This window comes from Syngnathoides biaculeatus, chromosome 15 (assembly GCF_019802595.1).
Source record: "Syngnathoides biaculeatus isolate LvHL_M chromosome 15, ASM1980259v1, whole genome shotgun sequence".
NCBI classification, from domain to species: domain Eukaryota; kingdom Metazoa; phylum Chordata; class Actinopteri; order Syngnathiformes; family Syngnathidae; genus Syngnathoides; species Syngnathoides biaculeatus.
Window position 1 is genome coordinate 111069 of NC_084654.1, and position 20021 is coordinate 131089.

A 20021-nucleotide genomic window follows, 5' to 3' on the forward strand; every position below is an offset into this window, starting at 1 on the left:
CACCATGAAAAGAAGTCTGCAGCAGCGACGAGTCCGACAATGCCAGCAATTCCACATGCTGGTCCCAGACTTCTTCCCAGGCCAGGAAAGGATGCAGACAGAAACCATCTGAGGTCTTCAGGACGGAGCTGATCACCACCATGAAGGTGCACGACTCGTACCAGCTCAATGCAGAGGATTACTACATCCAGGCCGATCCAATGAAGCAGAAGCGGGGAAAAGGGTGTCCATGTGCCCGTTAGCCCTCAGTCCATCCCGGATACCCGTGGCCCAGGCGCTATCCGACAAAAACAAGGAAGTCAAGTTCGTCAGGCCCAAGAAGTTGATCCACAGGTCGGCCACCCTGGCCCTCAGTTATGTGGACATCAGGACTTTGGCGAAGGGCATGTGTCACTACGACCTCTTCTGCCACTGGATGAATTCGCCATGGAGTGCTCAACATGACACACACTACCGAGATACAGTAGGGCCTTGGCATCAAGTACAACGAGAATGTGGTGTGCGACGTGCCACTTCCCCAAAGGAGAGGACAACAACGAGATGGTGTTTTGCAACAAGTGCAATATCTGCATCCACCAGGTGAAGTATGTTATGGCACACAAAAACTCCCAAAGAGCAGCTGGTTGTGTTGGATATGCACCTTAGGTATCTTGCCAAAGTTCCAGTTGTGCCCGAAGAAGGGCAATGCCCACCCGCAGTGGTCCATGTTAGCTGTGCCTTGTGGATCCCAGACATGAGCAAAGGGAACCCAGAGAAGATGGAGCCCGTCACCAAAGTGTCGCACATTCCCAGCAACAGGTGGGTGCTCAACTGCTGCCAGTGTAAAGAAAGATGGGAGCCTGCATCCAGTACTCTGACAAAAACTGCCGCAATACCTTCCACGTGACTTGCGGCCTACACTCTGGCCTGGAGATGACCATCATCATCCAGGACGACAAAATCAAGTTCAAGTATAACTGGCCCAAACACTCGGGCCTTAAGAGCAGTGACTGTGGAGCAGGACTCCACCACAGAAGTTGAAAATGAGAAAGGCGTCGGGAGCAAGAAGGGCAATTTGAGAGGAAGGGTTAGCGGAGACAATGAAGAGGAAACGACCGCCCTCATCCTCATCCCTTTCGCCTCGTTGTCCCCCTCATCGTTGCAGTCATCTTTGTGTCTTGTTCGTCAATGTGACCCGAGGAAAAGTGCGTCAATGTCCGCAAGATGAAATTGCAAGAGACAGAGGAGGTCTTCTACCAATTTGTGGACGCCGAGGATGTGGGCCGTCACCTCAAGATGGCACCAGAGACAGTTGACTCCTGTACCAGTACTGGAAGCTGAAGCGCAAAGCTAACTTCAACCAGCTGCTGCTCACGCCTAAGAAGGAGGACACTCTGGCCAGACGTGAACACGAGGTGTTGCTGAGATGACTGCAGCTATTCACACATCTCCGCCAAGACCTGGAGAGGGTCTGTAACCCGACTTCCATGGTGATGAAGATGAAATGTTCCATTTAGGAAGTTCAGGAGCAGATCTTCCGACACCAAATCCAGCTCATAGAGCAAGAGCTCCTCGGCAGTAATCGGTCAGAGCAGGATCTGCAGAGTCTCTTCTCTTTAGACTGAGTGAGCTCTCAGAGGTCTCAAACTTGGACCCCATGGAGCCGCTCAAACACAAGACCAAACGATAATCAAAGCAGGACAAGGGGAAATTGTGTGAAAGGAAAAAAAAGCTCAGACTCACTGCCAGTATCTAAGGACGACATCAGAACCCTTGAGGCCATACCCTTGGAGATCAAGGAGTTGGATCACGACTCCAGATGCCCAAACCATCCTAACGACAACCTTGTACTTCACCACATGAAGTCCCTGAAGCAGGAGGTGACCGCTCAGGAAGGCGTGAGTGTGAGACTGCACTCGAAAACCATTCAGATTGAGGCCATGGTGCCTGAAAAGCGGCGAGAAAAACAGCCGGAGCATGAGGGCCGGATGTGGAAGTGTTTGACTAAAGTTTTAGAGGTCTCCACCGGACCCCTGCAGTGCCCCTTTCGCTCTAAGGCTCTGGACAAAACCATTTACACCCAATTGGTAGACATTAGATCATTCGACAACTGGAGAAACCAGAAGAAGCACTGCCTTTGACAACACAATGGACATGGGCATTGTGGGCACCACCATGGGAACCTTGTGATACATAGACTGGTCGGACAACAGCAACATCCGGATGGTCAGCGCCCACAAAGAAAAAGGGGAATGAGTTGGCCTTTCAGAGGGAGGAGACCCACTTTGCCACCTGCAGTGAAGACGGAAGTCTGAGGGTGTAGTCCATCCCCAGTAATGACCTGGTGGTGCAGTTCCAGGTGCTCAACCAGTCATGCACCTGTGTGTATTGGAGCATGTGCACGTGCCGGCGGGATACAGCGATGGCACCCTGTGCATCTTTCGGCTCGCCACCTCTGAAATGGAGAGGAAACTATATTCCCATTGCGTTGCTGTCACTGCTGTTAAGTACTCTGCCAACAGTGACGTGAAACTTTCTGGTGGGAAAAAATGGTCTCATGGTTGTCAGTCATGCCCTGGATGGATCAACCATCCACAATTTCAGGGACCACAAAGCAGCAGCCATCACCACCCCCCAGTGTGTTTGTGAACAGTGTAAGGACTTTGGACTGGTTGGGAATGAGCTGTGGTCACCTGCCAACGTTGACAGGTGCGTCAGTGTGTGGGCAGCTGAGTGGTTCAAATGCAATTGTAGTTTACTGGACTGGCTAACACTTCCTGCGCAACCGTATTGCCTGCCATGTTGGGGAAAACTTCCCTCATTATGTCCTTGGTTGGAGAGGAGTTCCCCAAGGAGGTTCCATCTTGAGCTGAATAAATCATCATCCCTGCTGATGTCACTCCGGAGAAAGTGCCAACACACATCGTGGACTACTCAGAAAAAGAGCAGAATGATGAGACACTGAAAGCAGAGATCCTCAAGAGTTCCAATCATACCTGTGGGGAACAAGTCAGATCTGCATTCGTGTAGCTCCATGGAAACCATCCTCCTCATCATGAACCATTTTTTTAGATTGAGACATGTGTCGAGTGTTCTACAAGGAATCTGAAAAACATATCGGAGCTGTTCTACTTCGCACAGAAGGCAGTCCTCCACAACACCGCCTCTCTGTATGACCCCGAAAACAAACAGCTCAAACTTTAGTTTGTCAAAGCGCTCAGTTGAATCTTTTGAATCGCCGACCAGGACACCGACATTGAGCTCAACTGTTTTCAAAAATCTTGTTTTGGAAATCCACTGGCACCAAAGGTCCTAGAAGATGTTGTTTGCAAAAATATGAGCGATGGAGTGTATGCCAATGGCCTTACTGTAAATGGACAAGGACTCTGAACTGTCACCAGCAGAGCTGAAGAATCTCTTCTGTGTTTGCCCTTACATGCCTTGAGGTGCCAAAGTCTACATGACTGTCCCAATCACCAGCGAGGGTTACATCTCTAATCGCAGCTTCCACTTTCAGTGCAGGCTGTGTGCTTAAATTGACATCAACCGTTGCCTTTCTCCTACTCTAGCACCAAGAACAGCTACGCCTTACTTGCCTGGGTTGCTGTGTAATTGCACTTGATTGGTTCAGATTGGTTCAGAAATGAGCAACGATGTTCACCCACTGTTTATTTATTATTATTATTGTTATTATTATTATTATTATTATTGGTCCTTGTTCACCTCTGGACTTTGGTATTTTGCTGTGTTGAAGTTCCCCGTATCCGTAATTACTGTTCTGGGTTTGTTCTGCCTTTTCATGATGTCTATAATCCCACGTTTTAAATATATGATGGCTAGAGCAAGGTAAAATATTATGCCCTAACTAAATAACTATGCCCTTCTACAACAAGTAGACCCTGATTATATGCAGCTACAGCCAAAAGGAAACTTTTGATGCCTTTTATACGCTCAATGGTAAATTATGAACTTTCTGAAAATGCAACAGCATTCTGATGTCCTCACTCGTATTTCCAAAATGATAAACAGGTGGGAAATGTTAAATGACTCTCTTGTAAATGGTCAGAATCCCATTGGTCTGGCCCACACAACGTGACTTCTCATACCACCAAAGCCGTCCGCTTGGAGGTAAAAGGAACTAAGTGGTTTCATTATTCTATGCTTCGCCCTGGTACTCTTAATTGCACTTTTATTTTATTGTTTGTTGTTGTTTTATTGTTAACCATGATTCCTACAGATGGTCCGATTGCATTTCGGACCAACAGAGGGAGAGCAGGAAGTCTATGGCATTTTTATTATTGGTGTTATTGTTCTTCTTGGTATTTTGAGAGGCATTGGCACAGTAAACAATAATTGGTTACTAATGGCAGAACAAGCGGCTAATAAAACCCCGAGTGACTGTGTTTTATGTATGGCACTTAGACCTTTGTTACGTGTTGTTACAAACCTGTGTTTAATCCTACTGTGGTGCGCCAAAATTTCACCTGTATTTTACTTAAAGGTAATAGTGCCACAATAGACAATATCGCTGATGATCAGTGTGCAGAGACCCAGGAAGCACCTTTCTTCCAACCAGTCAGCCGTGCTGATGTGTGGTGGTGGTGCGGAGGGGGGGCAGCCACTTCTACCATGGACCCATACATATAAAAATCTTGTGTTACTGGGCAGCTTTTGTCTTCTTCTTTGGCTATCCTGCCAGAAGACACACGTCTCGTGTGTGGCAGATACCTAGATAAGACCCGGACGTCTATAATGCACATTCCTTTGTAATAAATCCATTTGCTGTTAACTTTTTCTAATCATTGGTCATATCTTCCTTGATTTGTGAACACGCATAGGGTCCAAACTCGCAAATCCCTACAATTCGCAGGAGAGTAAACAAAAATCCATGGTACATGGAGTCAAACACAACAACATCTGGGGGCAAAGAGCTGTCACTCAAAACGTATTACGATGCGCAGAATAACGAAACAAAATAAACGTCCATGAAAATGAAACGAAAAAAATGGTATGGACCTATCTTTCCACATTATGTTTCTTCCGGCGCAGAAAAACGAAACAAAATAAACGTCCATGAAAATGAAACGAAAAAAATGGTATGGACCCATCTTTCCACATTATCTTTCTTTCGGCTTGTCCCTTTCGGGGTAGCCACAGAGTGTCATCTCAGATGAACACACAAAAAATGAAACAAAAACAATGGTATGGACCTATCTTTCCACATTATCTTTCTTTCGGCTTGTCCCTTTCGGGGTAGCCACAGAGTGTCATCTCAGATGAACACACAATTTTTTTGCCAGATGCCCTTCTCAGGGAGTGGAGGCCCCAGTGGGATACGAATCCACAACCCTGGCTTACCAAACCAGTGCTCTAACCACTGAGCTACGGAGCTATTTTACCACATACAAGAATTAAAGAATTAAACGTTTTCGTGTGAACGTTTGACAGGCACAAATCTGATTACATAGTAGACATGATTCACCATCATGGGTACTTTATCACCATGTTGGTAGGGTCAATGTTCCCACCAAAAGCAATTCAATACAACGGAATTAAGTGGTAACATGCTCATTTCTGGGTCGATTTTAATGAAATTAACTTTTTTTTTGTCAATGCCGTATCATGTGCTATTAATACAGAACAATTGAGGGGGAGAATCCCCAAGGATTACGTGAACCCGAAAGATTCCATTATTTTGATTTGTACACCGTTATCGAACCGTATGCAGGACCTTTTGTTGGCGTCCTTGTTCTTTAGGTTTTCATGCCATGGGTAAACATTGAACACACGTAACTTTGCCACCAATAAATTACCGTTGCTGGAGGCATGCGCTCTGCAATGGACATGTCTGATCTACCCAAAATTATATCTATGCATTGACTTCACCCATGGCAACGGAAAATAACATGCGTTAACTTACTGCAGGGTATAGGAAGATGGACAAAGACAGACAGTTACAGGAAAGAGTTTTTATCAACGATATTGACTCATTCTCATCGAAATGTATTGCAAAGGTGAAATTTGACATTCATAGTCAACCTGTCATCATGAAATGAAATTTGCAAAGCAAAGCAAGGGTGTTTCTTGTTGACAGTGTCTTGCCAAACATTCGCTTGAATGTGATGGGTCAGCTGAGAAAGAGTGTCGGACTTTGAAATTAAACGACTCTGGGTCACGAAGTTACAGGGTCGTTGGGACGATTTCAGATGGTTCAGAGGATGACAGACCATATGTGTTGGAAGCATACATTGTAAGTACCAACAAAATTGCTATATAAAAAAATAAACCCAGAAACAAAATGACGTAACAACGTTTGCTATTTTCTATGGAAGCGACCAAGTAGGGAAAAGATTCTTCAAAAACTGATGGAATGTGATGTAATCGTCTACAACATTACTCAGCATCCTGAGCAGGTAGATGAAGCCCGCTGGGCAGTTACAGGTAGGCATTTCTCTTTTTGAATTGTAAAGTATTTGCTTTTGTATTTGTGTTTTACCAATGTCTGTTTGCGTGCGTGTGGGTGTGTAGACGTAGCAAACAAAAGCTAGCCATACAATCCAATCAAAGATAAAAGATCAATCAAAGATGGGTATTATTTATAATTCCTCTTACACTGGCAAACAAAATAACAAAAAACAGCCATGTTCAAATAACAATGTTTTAGAGTTATCTCAGTATTGCAGTTTATTATGTCAAGGAGGTCAGATTGAAATTAACTTTGGATTTTTACTGTTAAAATTGTTAAAAAAAAAAAAAAAAGATTATGTAACACACTCAACTACCAAGTTCATAAAGATTGATTCAAGAATGACCTAGCATTATCCTGTCTTTTTTTTCCCCATCTCCAATTTTCTCTTTTTCACAGCAGATGCCAGTACCAATATCAACAGAGAAGGGCTACCACAGTTTCAATTAAGCAAAACAGAGCTGTGTGTGTGTGTGTTTGTGTGTGTGTGTATATATAAATATATATATATATATATATATATATATATATATATATATATATATATTATAGCACCTGCATTGCTATAATAGACTAAATAGTCAAAAATAAATGAATACAATATAAATAAACTGGTCTGTCTAAAGCACGGTGGCATAGCTGTAGACTGCTGGCCTCACAGTTCTGAAGACTGGGGTTTAAATCCCGGCCCCGTCTGTGTGGAGTTTATATGTTCTTCCTGTGCCTGTCTGGATTTTCTCAGGGCACTCTGGTTTCCTCACATTTTCATTCATTTTCCTCCTCCATCCCAAAAACATGCATTCATTGGAGACTCTAAATTGGTAGGTGTGATTGTGAATGCAACTGTTGACCATCTCCATGTGCCCTGGAATGGACCATTCCGACCTGTCAATCACTCATACAATAATAGCTAATAATAGCCAATCAGATTGCCCCATTGGCTTACCCCCTGGCTTGACCCATCGGTCTTGTAGTCATGTCCCATAAGCAATGTTGTTATCGGTCACGTGGGGTTGGAAAAGTTCATGCTGTTGTTAAAGTCTATAAAAAGCATCCTCACATAGTTCCCTTGGCATTCCAGGTGGTTCAGTGAAGTGTGGAGAGCTATTGCGAAAGCCTCCTTGGTGGACCGGTTTCCTTTATAGGTAAACTGGTAGGGGTTGAATAAGGGAGGGAGTGAGCACGTTATGTGTCATGAAACTACCCTCTCAAAGCACTTCATGATCACAGGTGTGAGTGCAACAGGTTTGTAAACATTTAGACTGTCGATGGCTGATTTATTGAGGGACGGGGATGACTGTTGCAGATTTCAGACAGGAGGGAAAGGTTGATTGTTGCAGGGACCTGTTGAAGATTTTTGTAAAAGCACTGGTCAGTTGATCAGCACAGTTTTTCAGTACCTTCCCCCGGCACTCCATCTCGGCCAGCAGCCTTCCTGGTGTTTACAGTCCTGAGCACACATCTCACTTCATGTTCCTGACTGCTGGGAGGTAGTGATGAGACTGAATTTGATATGTCAGTCTCAAAACGGGCAAAGAAATGGGTTAGTTCCTCTGCCAGTAAGGTGTCTGTGTTTCTGGCACACTTCAGTTTATTTTTATTGTAGTTTGTGATGTCCTGTAATCCTCCCACATCTTTTTAAAGTTATTTTCTGTGAAGTACTCCTCAATGCTCCTATTGTACGCCGCCTTGGTCACTTTGATGCCTCTCTTTAACTCAGCTCTGGCAGCACTGCTGTGCCTTCTCCTCTGACCTGAAGGCTGTTGTGGCATCTCAGGAGTGACTTGGTCTTTTGGGTCGTCCAGGGTTTTTGGTTGGGGAAAACCCAAATCCGTGACAGTCACAGTTTCTATGCAGTTTTTGATATAAGACATAACAGTGTATGTCCGTTCCTGGAGGTTCTCGAGTTCAAGTAATTCTCAAACAGTGTGGGAAAAACAGGACTTGCTGCTGAGAGAGTGTGTTCTCAGACTATGTTGTAATTGTAATTTATTTTTGTGGAGGGATTTATGTGGGCGTAAGGCTAATGGAAACATGATCAGATCCAGCAAGATGGGGGAGGAGGTTGGCCCAGTATGTATTTTTAATGGTGGAGTAAATTTGGTCCAGGGTTTTGTCTGCTTTGGTTAGACACTTCACATACTGGACAAATTTGGGTAGAATCGTCTTTAACCACGATTGATTGAAGTCACCAACAATAACAACAACAATAAATACTCCATCGGTGTGGGCGAGCTGCTGTTTAAAATCGCAAGAAGACATCTAAGTGCTGTGCTAATGTTAGCATCTGGCCGAGTATACACAACTACCACAATGCCTACTGTTAGTTCCCTTGGGTTTGCACGAGACTACAATGACGTCTAAACTAGGAGAGCAGTGGGTTTTGATAATCCTGCTGTTAGAAAACCACTTGTTGTGCACATAAACACAAAGCCCCCCTCCTCTGCTCTTACCAGAGACTTTGGTTCTGTCCTGCCGACGTAGCGTACGGTCCGCTAGCAAAACTGCAGCATCGCGTATTTGCGGATGTAGACACGTTGTCGTGATGAAAATAACACTGCAGTTCAGGGCAAAACTGCTCATAGCTTTAATTCCAATTCATCCATTTTGTGGGAAATGGATCTTGCGTCAGGAAGATGCTAAGTAGGGCTGGTCTGTGAGGTTGCTTCTTTAGCGACATCCTCATTTTTGTTTATGCTCCCCCCGCTTTCTCTGTCGCTTGCTGGGTAGACCGGCTATCTATGGAAATCCTGATGGTCTCAGAATGTCCTCTGGAATATTGTTTTTCTTTTGATATTCGTTTGTGATTGATAAGTTATGCTTTAGTTGCAGATCAATCAGGTCCTGCAAGCTATAAGTGAATGTGGCTTTACAAATATCCACCAATAGTGCAAAAATAATGAAAAAGAAAAAGCACTAAACTCGAGAGCTAAGAGCCGCTGCACTCATGCGCGCCACCAATCTTCACCAGACCTTCAGATTTCTGGGAGTCTACATCTAAAAAAAAACAACTCACCCGGAGTGTAGATACCACGGCGGTGGTGAAAAAGGCCCAGCAGTGACTCCACTTCCTGAGATTGCTCAGGAAGAACAATCTGGAAACTAAGATGCTGCTGGCTTTCTACAGAACCACCGTTGCCATGGAGCGCATCCTCACATACTGCATCACAGTGTGGTGTGCTGGATGTATGACAGCGCACAGGAATGCTCTGCAAAGAGTGATCAACAGTGCCCTGAAGATCACTGGCTGATCTCTGCCAGGATTGAACCTACGGCCTCAGAACTGTGAGGCTAACACTTTACCAGCAGATCCACCGTGCCGCCCATACCCAAGATGTTCCGTTTTATTCTATTTTATTTGCACAACCACCTTATGGAGAAGCACTCATTATTTAGTTGTATGCACAGTCATATAATGACATTAAAGGCTTTTGATTGATTTAGTTGATAGAAAAATATATTTTTTGTTTTAATTTCTGTGGGAGGTGAAACAAAAAAAATGATAATAATAATGTAAAAATGTGTGGAATAAGTATTGAATGTCAACATTTAACAAAGATTAGCGTCATAGGCTGCTTCTTTGAGCTGTGGCAGGTGGCTGTTGCAAACAAACTGGCTGATTTGTGATGGGCCATGGATTGTAAAGGGAAAAAAAGAAAGAAAGTTGAGGAGAACAGAGGATTCAACAGTTTTTGGCCTGAATCATTTGCATTCATTGCCTACGTGGATGGTTTGCCTCCATGTCTGCTTTGTAATGAGAAGTTGTCAAATAACAAAAAGTTAAATGCAAAGATATTTCCAGGGAAGGCATGCTCCATCTGCAGCCAGAGTCCCCAGGTGGGAGTGAAAATGTCATTCATAACAAAGCCCAGCTTGCCTCGACCCATAAATGGATGGTCGGGGGCATGGTCAGGCAACTGCCCTGGGCGCAGCTGCTTCTGGCAGCAGCTCCACGCCTGCACCTTATTGACGCTAATTAGGCCAGTCATATAAGCCTTGTGTTTTCCATTTTCACTGGCCAGTTTGTTGTGCTTGAGACTGCACTAGTCTACATGAGTATATCAGCTTCTTGTTATGTATTCACCTTTTTGTCACAGCCGCGGTTTCTGTGCCACCATAACAAAGTCAAGTCTTGTTTTTTTGCCTCGAAGTAATCCGACCTCGTTTTCATGTTTTTTGGACCTTGCCTGTGTCCACGTGTTTTTGCGCCTCTGCCTTCTTGGACTAGTTACCTGTGTATGACATCTCCCTGGAATAAAACCACCTCCAACAGAATCCTGTATTTGGGTCCTACCCCATGTCGTATGTTTTTGAAAGAACGGACTAGCCCAACATGGACCCAGTGGACTCAGACACGATAGGCACAAAACTTCAAGCCCAGCGGGATGAAGAATTTGCTGCCCTTCAAATGCAGTGTGCTGAAGAATTTGTTGCCTTCCACCGCAGTTTCAAGTAACAATGGTAGCGGAGGAATTCACTGACGGACTTTGTTTGATGGACTGGAGTTTGCGGTAATCATGGATCGAATACAGGAGAGATTAAATGCCCTGGCCTCTGCCCCTTGTTTTTGTTCCGCCAACGCTCGGCTCGTGGTGTTCACCTCACTCTCCTGTTTCATTGACACCCGACCCGCAACGTTCACTACGTACTTTTGTTCCGGCAGCACCCGGCGCATACAATCCACCATGTGCTCATGTCTCATTGGCGCTCGTACTGCGCTCGTACTGCAACGTTCACCACGTGTTCTTGTTCATGTGGCGCCCGGCCTGTGCTGTCCAACACATGCGCAGGTCTCATCTGCGCCCGACCCACAGTTGCCTCTTGCTCATGTATCAGATATGCCTGATGCACAACCACCGCTTGCTCATATCTTAGCAGAGCCTGATCCACAGCGGCTTCTTGCTCATGTCTCAGCAGCCACAACTTGATCATGTCTTGGCAGCGACGTCACCCAACCAAGCCTCATCGTTGCTCAACCAGCATCAGCAGCTGCCGGCTCTTGACCACACCTCGGCGGGGCTTCGTCCGCAGCTGTCACCTGCTCCTCCTTTGCAATTGGGACCCTCCTCGTGGGGACGTCCACCAGAGTCGCCCTTGTCGGGACCCTGGTGCTTGGAAGAGTGCTCTTCCAGGGGGGTGGCCAGGCCACTTCCCTGGGCGCAGCTGCCTGTGCCAGCAGCTCCACACCTGCATCATATTGACACTAATTAGGCCAGGCATAAAAGCTTTGTTATTTTCATTCTCAGTAGCTAATTCGTTGTGTATGAGACTGCATTTGTCTGCGTGAGTATACGAGCCTCTTGTTATGTATTTGCCTCATTGTCAAAACCAGCGTCCCTGTGCCACCACAGCTTAGTCAAGTGTCGTTTTTTTGTCTAGTAGTAATCCAACCTCATTTTCATGTTTTTGGACCTTGCCTGTTGCCACGTGTTTTCATGCCTCTGCCTTTTGGACCCACAGCACGTGCCCATAGGTGAGGATAGGAACATAGATGGACTGGTAAATTGAGACCTTTGCCTTTTGACTTGGCTCCCTCTTTACCACCGATACAAAGGACCGATACAAAGTCCGCATCACTGCAGACGCTGCACCGATCCTCCTGTCAATCTCCCGCTCCATTCTTCCCTCACTCTTGAATAAGACCCCAAGATACTTGAACTCCTCCACTTAGAGAAGGATCCCATCTTCGACACGGAGTTGGCACGCCACCCTTTTCTGACTGAGGACCATGGTCTCAGATTTGGAGGTGCTGATTCTCATCCCAGCCGCTTCACACTTTGCTACGAACCACTCCAGTTTGGGTTGGAGTTCTCTGCTTGATGAAGCCAAGAGAACCAAATCATCTGCTGAGGTCACCAAACCAGACACACACTACACCTCGGCTGCGCCTAGAAATTCTGTCCATAAAAGTTATGAACAAAATTGGTGACAAAGGGCAGCCTTGGCGAAGTTCAACTCTCACCGGGAATGAGTCCGATTTATCTCGATTTGCAAAGAAGCCTTGGTTTTATGCAATTTGAATGTTTTTTTTGTTTTTTTTTCTTTTTTTTTGGGTGTTGGGCATTTGGGGTACTTCCCCAATCAGGTGTCCATAAATTATACAGGTGGTCCCTAGGTACCACACAAACACGGAAAGTAAAATAGTTGTCAACATTGCCACCCAATACCCAACAGAAGGATTTAACCATTTAGTCACCATTTTGATAGTGGGCTCACTCCCCTAAATGGCTTGGCCAGGTTCTTTTCTACTCCGGGTCGAGACCACAGTGCCCTCCATACCGCTGCCCCCTTTCTGACTGGATTTACAGCACCCTTAGCAGTGGGTTTGAGAGCAGCTCGCTTACAAACAGCCGACAAAAGAAATGAGTCAAAATCAATAGCCTTCTTACAGTGAGACAAATGTACCCACGTCAATCTTTCTGTACGGACGAACACTATGCACGGATGGGGGATGGGCGTTGTAAAGACGGTATTGGTCGAGACCGTTTTAACCCAAAGATTCCCTGTATTAAAAACAAAATAACAAAAATAAAAGTACAATTAAAAATGGCGTACAGTGGAAGAAATGTCATTAAAATTGGAAATACTCTAAAAAGCATTAAAAAAAAAAGTTTTCAACCTGGATTTAAAAACATTCACACTTGGCGCTGTCGTCACCTCTCTTGGCAATTTATTTCATTTGTGTGCACCATACTAGCTAAAATGCATGTTTTTAAAAAAGTAAATCACCAGAGGACAGACGGCTGTTTATATTCCAGGGATCTTAGCATGCTAAGAGTTCCGGACCTGTGGCTAAACCTATTTTGATTATTTAAAATAAAAAAAATTACTGTCCATTTTTTTTTTTATTTGGATTTTGTTTGTCTTATTTTTGTTGTTGTTGCTGTTTTCCTTTTTGTTTATCCTTTTTATGTGGATAAAAAACAATCCCAAAAAGGCTTATTCAATAATTGTTGACATTAAAAAATATATATATATTTTATTGCAATTCTGGTGGATGTAAATTATACAAAAATTTTTGCTATTCGTTATATTGTAGTCAGAACTGACAACCCCATATGCTAGCTTTATAAAACTGAGGAGTGAAAGAAGGTGGTTGTGCGAAATAAAAACACAACATGAAGGCTTAATCTAGGTACTCACGTTTTACAAACATCAGAGAAATAGAATCAAATGAATTAGAACACAGCCAAATATGGAACAGGATCAAATTTTCAGTTGTAACAGTATCAAATTTATCACTTAAAAAAAGTACAGGAAGCTATTGCTGTGTGGTAGACAACTGGTTAGCACAAATCTGAGGTCAAGGTTAATTCCAGAATGTATGTAAGAATGTGGAGTTAGCATGTTGTCCCTGCGTGTGTGTGTGTGTTACTCTTGGTACTCTGGTTTTCCTCGGAGATTTCAGAAACACAAATGTTAGGTTAATTGAAGATTAAATTGTTTGTATACAAAGTGAATGCATATGGTTGTTTGTTTATGTGTGCTACGCCTTCAACTTTCGGCTGCTCCGCCCTCCGCAAGACACTCATTAACCCACTTCAAATTCAAACTCAAGACACTCTTACTGCCCATTAACTTTAATATTTCCTGAATCATTTTCCATTTTAATTGTTTTTTTTTTTGCAGTATTCTTTGATTTTATTGAATCTCGTGTATATTTGTGACCTTGATCTTGAAAGACACCAACAAAAAAATATTAATTTATCATGTCTAATAGGCCTATCTTACAAAATAATGCTTCCTTATTAAGAGATGTATGTGTACTGAAAATAAGGTCCAAAACGGGTCGGGCTAACCCTATTAAATACTGAGTGTGTTCAATATTTATGACCCGAGGTCTTGTGATATCATTACAGTAGTCAAATCTACTTGAGAAAAAAGCATGGATGAGCTTTTCCTGGTCTGCTTGATACATGCAAGCCTTGACTCTAGATATGTTCTTCAAAAGGTAAAATACAGTTTTTGTGATTGATTTGATATGACTGTTGAAAGTCACTTATCGGAAGGTCGGAATCAATAAGAATACCAACGTTTTGGACTTAGTCTTTGGTTTTTAAAGATAGAGAGTCCAGGTGTTTACTCACAGCAATTCTCTTTTCTTTATTGCCAAAAACAATTGTCACAGTTTTGTTGTGGTTTAGTTGAAGAAATTTTTGGCTCATCCAGTAATTTATTTGCTTTAGACAATAGCACAAAACCTCAATTGAACTGTAGTCATCTGGAGACACTGTTTAATATAATTGTGTGTCCTCTGCATAGCTATGATTGTCAAAATTAAAGTTTGAAGAATTTGACCGAAGGGTAGCATATAGAAGCTGAACAGGATGGGTCCAAGAACTGACCCTTGAGGGACCCCATAGGTCATTGCCATTTGTTGAGATTGAGCACTTCCAATGGTTACAAAGTAGCTCCTTTCCTCCAGGTAGGACCAAAAGCATTTAAGGACCATTCCATTTAGTCCCACCCATGTTTCCAACCTTTTCAGCAGTATCTTATGATCTAATGTATCAAAGCTGCACTGAGACCCAACAAGATCAACACCTTTCCTGAGTCAGAATTCAACCTTATATTATTTAGCACTTTGATAAGAACAGATTTTGTACTGTGATGAGTTCAGAAACCTGATCGAAATTTGTCAAAAAGTCAAATTAAATTTAAGAAATTGCTGAGTTGATTAAAAATAACATTCTCAGAGGTCACCACTGTGTGTCATCTTTTTCCATCTAAGACTATCTCGTGCATCTTTGTGTCTAATACCCACTGTCCTCATGTCCGCCCTCACAACATCTATCAACCTTTTCTTTGGTCTTCCTCTCTCTCTTTGACCTGGCAGCTCCATCGTCAGCACCCTTCTACCAATATACTCACTCTTTTGCCTCTGGACATGTCCAAACCATTGAATTCTGCTCTCTCTAACCTTGTCTCTAAAACATTCAACTTTGGCTGTCCCTCTAATGAGCTCATGTTTAATCTGATCCAACCTGTTCACACCAAGCGAGAACCTCAACATCTTCATTTCATTTCTGCTACCTCAAATTCTGCTTCCTGTTGTTTCATCAGGGCCACCGTTCTAATCCGTAAATCATGGATTTACCACTGTTTTATAAACTTTGACCTTCATCCTGGCGGATACGCTTCTGTCACATAACACTGCAGACACCTTCCGCCAGCTGTTCCAACCTGCTTGGACCCGTTTCTTCACTTCCTTACCTCACTGTCCATTTTTCTGTGTTGTTGACCCTAAGTATTTGAAGTCATCCACCTTCGTAATCTCTTCTCCCTGGAGGTTCACTCTCTCCTCTGCCCCTCTCATTCATGCACATATATTCTGTTTTACTTTGGGTAATCTTCATTCCTCTCCTTTCCAGTGTATACCTCCATCATTCTAACTGTTCCTCCGTCTGTTCCCTGCTTTCGCTGCAGATCACAATATCATCTGCGAACATCATGGTCCAAGGGGAATCCAGTCTAATCTCGTCTGTCAGCCTATCCATTACTACCACAAGCAGGAAGGGGCTCAGTGTGGAACCCTGATGCAGTCCCACCTCCACCTTAAATTCTTCTGACACACCAATGGCACATCTCACCGCTGTTCTGCTGCTCTCATACATGTCCTGTACTATTCTAACATATTTCTCCGCCACACCAGACTTGCGATCCAGTACCACAGTTCCTCTCTTGGTACTGTGTCACGTGCTTTCTCTAGGTCTACAAAGATACAATCTAGCTCCTTCTGACCTTCTCTGTACCTTTCCACGAGTATCCTCAAGGCAAATAGTGGATCTGTGGTACTCTTTTTAGGCATGTAACCATACTGTTGCTCACAGTACTTCTGTCCTGAGTGTAACCTCCACTACTCTTTCCCATAGCTTCCTTTTGTGGCTCATCATCTTTATTCCTCTGTAGTTTTCCACAGTTCTGAACATCACCTTTGTTCTTAAAAAATGGCGACTAGCACACTTTTCCTAAGAAGAAGAAGTTCTCAATAATCTTGGATATGAAAGGGAGATTTTAAATGGGTCTATAGCTTGTTAACATGGAATCGTCCAGTACTGTGTTTTTTAGATGTTTAACAGCAGCTACTTTAACAGCTTTCGGAAACATGCCAGACTGAAGTGAGGAATTGATTATTTGCTACAAATCAGATAGCACTGACTACACAAAAGTTTTGAAAAAGTCAGCTCGTTGATGGGTTCAACTGCTGAACAATTTTCTCTACAGTTTTTTGGGTCAACTATATCAAAATCCGACAAGCGAATAGAGTTTTCCCTGGGTGGCTTCAGATATAAAATTATTTTATCATTTTTTTGATTTGTGCTGATATTTGACCTGATGGATTGTAATTTTTTCACTAAAATAGGCAAACTCATTGCGTCAGCTGTTCCTAGTTCTGGATCTCCCTGATTCAGGGGTTTGTGAGGTTATCAACCACAATAACCAGAGCATGACTATTGTTGAGATTCTTATTGATGATTTCACAAAAGTGTTGCTGTCTGGCCCTAACTGACTCTTGGTTGAAATGACAGACACTTTAGAGATTATAGTCAATTTGGAGTTTAGTTTCTCTCCACTTGCGTTCTGCTTTCCTACTCTTTGATTTAGAGCTCTTGACGATCATTGTACTCCTCCACGGTGCTCTAGGTCACCTCAGAATGGTCTTAATTTTTACAGAAGTGATAGCATTCATGGGATTTGTGATTTTCGAGGTGAAATTGTACAAAAGTTCATCAACTCAGCATTCACGGTTTGTGGCACAGCCAGAGTCTCCATAAACTGCTGCTCCAGCCTGGGCTGGGCGGGTGTCCGCGGTTGCTCTGATTGGGAGGTCCACACCTGCGCCTCATGCAGCCTGATTATGCTGTGTATTTATATGACCCCGTATGATCTTCATGTCCCGTTCGTGTGCTCCGGTATCCCTGATCGAACCTGTGTGTACTGACCTCCGCCCGTTCTCCGACCACCCTTGTGAGCCTGACTCCTTTGATACTTCGGCCTGCGTTGATTGTTCTGCCGTGTACCGACTCCTGCCTGCCCGCTCACCTGCTCTCTTCGCCCGACGTCCTTCCGTGTCTTACGCTCCGCCAGCGAGGTATGAATACGTCCCGAACACGACCCGTCCGGCTCCTCATATTCTTCTGGACTCTGACTTTTCGGACTATGAGGAGGACCGTGATTTGTATGACCGGCTGCCTGAGTACGACTCCGACGACTTTGATTTTGAATCTCTTTGCCCGGCTTTTCATCCCAGTCAGTTTGCTCCGCCTCCCCGCGTTTCCAGCACCCAAGCGTCTTCGCCTGGTAGGTCCAAGTACACCAATCCGTATGAGGGAACCCGCTTGGCCATCTACCCGGGACCTCCGCGTGGCGGCCAGAGGAGACGCCCCGGCCGGGCGCTCCCTGGTGTCTCTCGCTGCGCGGCAACGAAGACACCGTCCTCCCACTCCTCGCCGGCAACGGTGAGACTGGCAGACCCGCAGCTGGTGGCGAAGCTTCCAGCCCAGAGGGAGAAGGAGCCGCCAAATCACGAGGCGTTCTGTCGTGAAATGCGGGCGCAGATATAGCGGCAGAACGCCGAATTGGCGGCTCTCACGGCCCAGGTCCGGCAAGGATTAGCGAACCAGCCGAGCTACGCTGACATCGCAACGGCAACGGACTCGCTGCTGAGGCAGGTTCACGTGGCAGTTGGAACTGACCCGCTCCCGAGACACGCCCACGTGTCAGTTTCGACTGACTCTCGGCCTACTCAGGCCCCCTTGGCAAGTGCACGTCGCAGTGGGAACGGACTCGCCACCTCGCCAAGCGCACGTAACTGTGGAAACTGACCCGCCTCCTCGCCATTCCCACGTCGAGGTTTTGGCTGTTCTGAGCAGAGCTCACGCGGCAGTTGGAACTGACCCGCTCCCGAGACACGCCCACATGTCAGTTTCGACTGACTCTCTGGCGACGCTCGTTCACGTTACCCTGGAAACGGATTCGCCACCGCGCCACACCCACGTTGCTGTTTCAACGAATGCATGGCAAGCTCACGTGGCAGTGGGGACCGACCCGATGCCGCCTCACGTTCCTGTCCAGGAGGTGGCGACGTCTCCACAGCCGCTTCTCGTCCGTGCCCTGGAGTACCAGTGGCGACCGGTCCGCGGTCGCTCCCCGTTCTTGCTCTGGCGGCGACCGGTCCGCGGTCGTCCCCTGTTTCGACGGCGACGGGCAAGTCCATATCTTCCCGTCCAGGAGGTGGCGAGGGTGCTACCACCTTCTCAAGTTCCTGTCCAGGGGGAGGTGGCGATGGTGTCGCCGCCTTCTCACGTTGCTGTCCAGGAGGTGGCGATGGCGATGGGGTCGCCACCTTCTCACGTTGCTGTCCAGGAGGTGGCGATGGCGATGGGGTCGCCACCTTCTCACGTTGCTGTCCAGGAGGTGGCGATGGCGATGGGGTCGCCGCCTTCTCACGTTGCTGTCCAGGAGGTGGCGATGGCGATGGGGTCGCCGCCTTCTCACGTTGCTGTCCAGGAGGTGGCGATGGCGATGGGGTCACCGCCTTCACACGTTGCTGTCCAGGAGGTGGCGATGGCGATGGGGTCGCCGCCTTCTCACGTTGCTGTCCAGGAGGTGGCGATGGCGATGGGGTCGCCGCCTTCTCACGTTGCTGTCCAGGAGGTGGCGATGGCGATGGGGTCGCCGCCTTCTCACGTTGCTGTCCAGGAGGTGGCGCTGGCGATGGGGTCGCCGCCTTCTCACGTTCCTGTCCGACAAGTGCTGGGGAGTTCTCATGAGCCACCCCGGAGCTGGAGAGACTTCGGGATGGTAATGGTGGCGGTCATGGGTCTGGTCCTTCTCTCGATCATCCTATTCGCTCCAGATGGCTCCCAGCCGCTTCATGACTTGGCCTCATTGGTGACCAATCCACGGCTGCCTACTGACCAAGCCTCGGTGGCGACCAATCCCTGGTTGTCTGGCAACTACGGCGTGGGAGGTTCTCATCCAGAGCAGTGGCCTGCCTCGTTCTGGTCCCTGCTTCTTTGTTTGGTTCCTCACAGAGGTCGTCCGCCCGAATCGCCCCGTGGGGACCCTGGTGCTTGGCGTCCGGGTCGTCCTCCTGACCTGTCCACCCGGACGCCTCGTGTTTGGTGGCCTGGATGGCCACCAGTGTGGGGTTCAGGGGGGGGGGCGTGCCCTCCTCCTGACCCCCTTCCGCCCACCCCTGCCTGTATTAATAATTATTGTCTGTTTCTTTCGTTTAGGCACGTCTGGGAGCCGTGCCTTTGAGGGGGGGTACTGTCATGATCCTGCCGCTCCAGCCTGGGCTGGGCGGGTGTCCGCGGTTGCTCTGATTGGGAGGTGCACACCTGCGCCTCATGCAGCCTGATTATGCTGTGTATTTATATGACCCCGATGACAACTGGCCGGGGCCAGTTCATATGATCTTCATGTCCCGTTCGTGTGCTCCGGTATCCCTGATCGAACCTGTGTGTACCGACCTTCGCCCGTTCTCCGACCACCCTTGTAAGCCTGACTCCTTTGATACTTCTGCCTGCGTTGATTGTTCTCCCGTGTACCGACTCCTGCCTGCCCGCTC

The 20021-nt window shown here is 46.0% G+C and overlaps 1 protein-coding gene across 10 annotated transcripts in view; it reads left to right on the top strand.

Moving 5' to 3' along the window:
* The first annotated feature begins 5861 nt into the window (after positions 1-5861).
* Positions 5862-20021, top strand: part of ak7b (adenylate kinase 7b) — a 170402-nt gene continuing 156242 nt past the window's right edge. For 9 of the 10 annotated variants that reach the window (XR_009798358.1, XM_061843135.1, XM_061843129.1 and 6 more), the window contains exons 1-3: positions 5862-5993; positions 6074-6229; positions 6312-6420. Coding sequence is in view for 8 of the 10 variants with exons in the window: in XM_061843135.1 (XP_061699119.1) it covers positions 5916-5993; positions 6074-6229; positions 6312-6420 (343 nt within the window). In the remaining 2 variants the exon portion in view is untranslated. Of the gene's footprint in view, positions 6230-6311; positions 6421-20021 lie in introns of all 10 variants that reach the window. The other variant, XM_061843138.1, reaches the window with a different exon arrangement.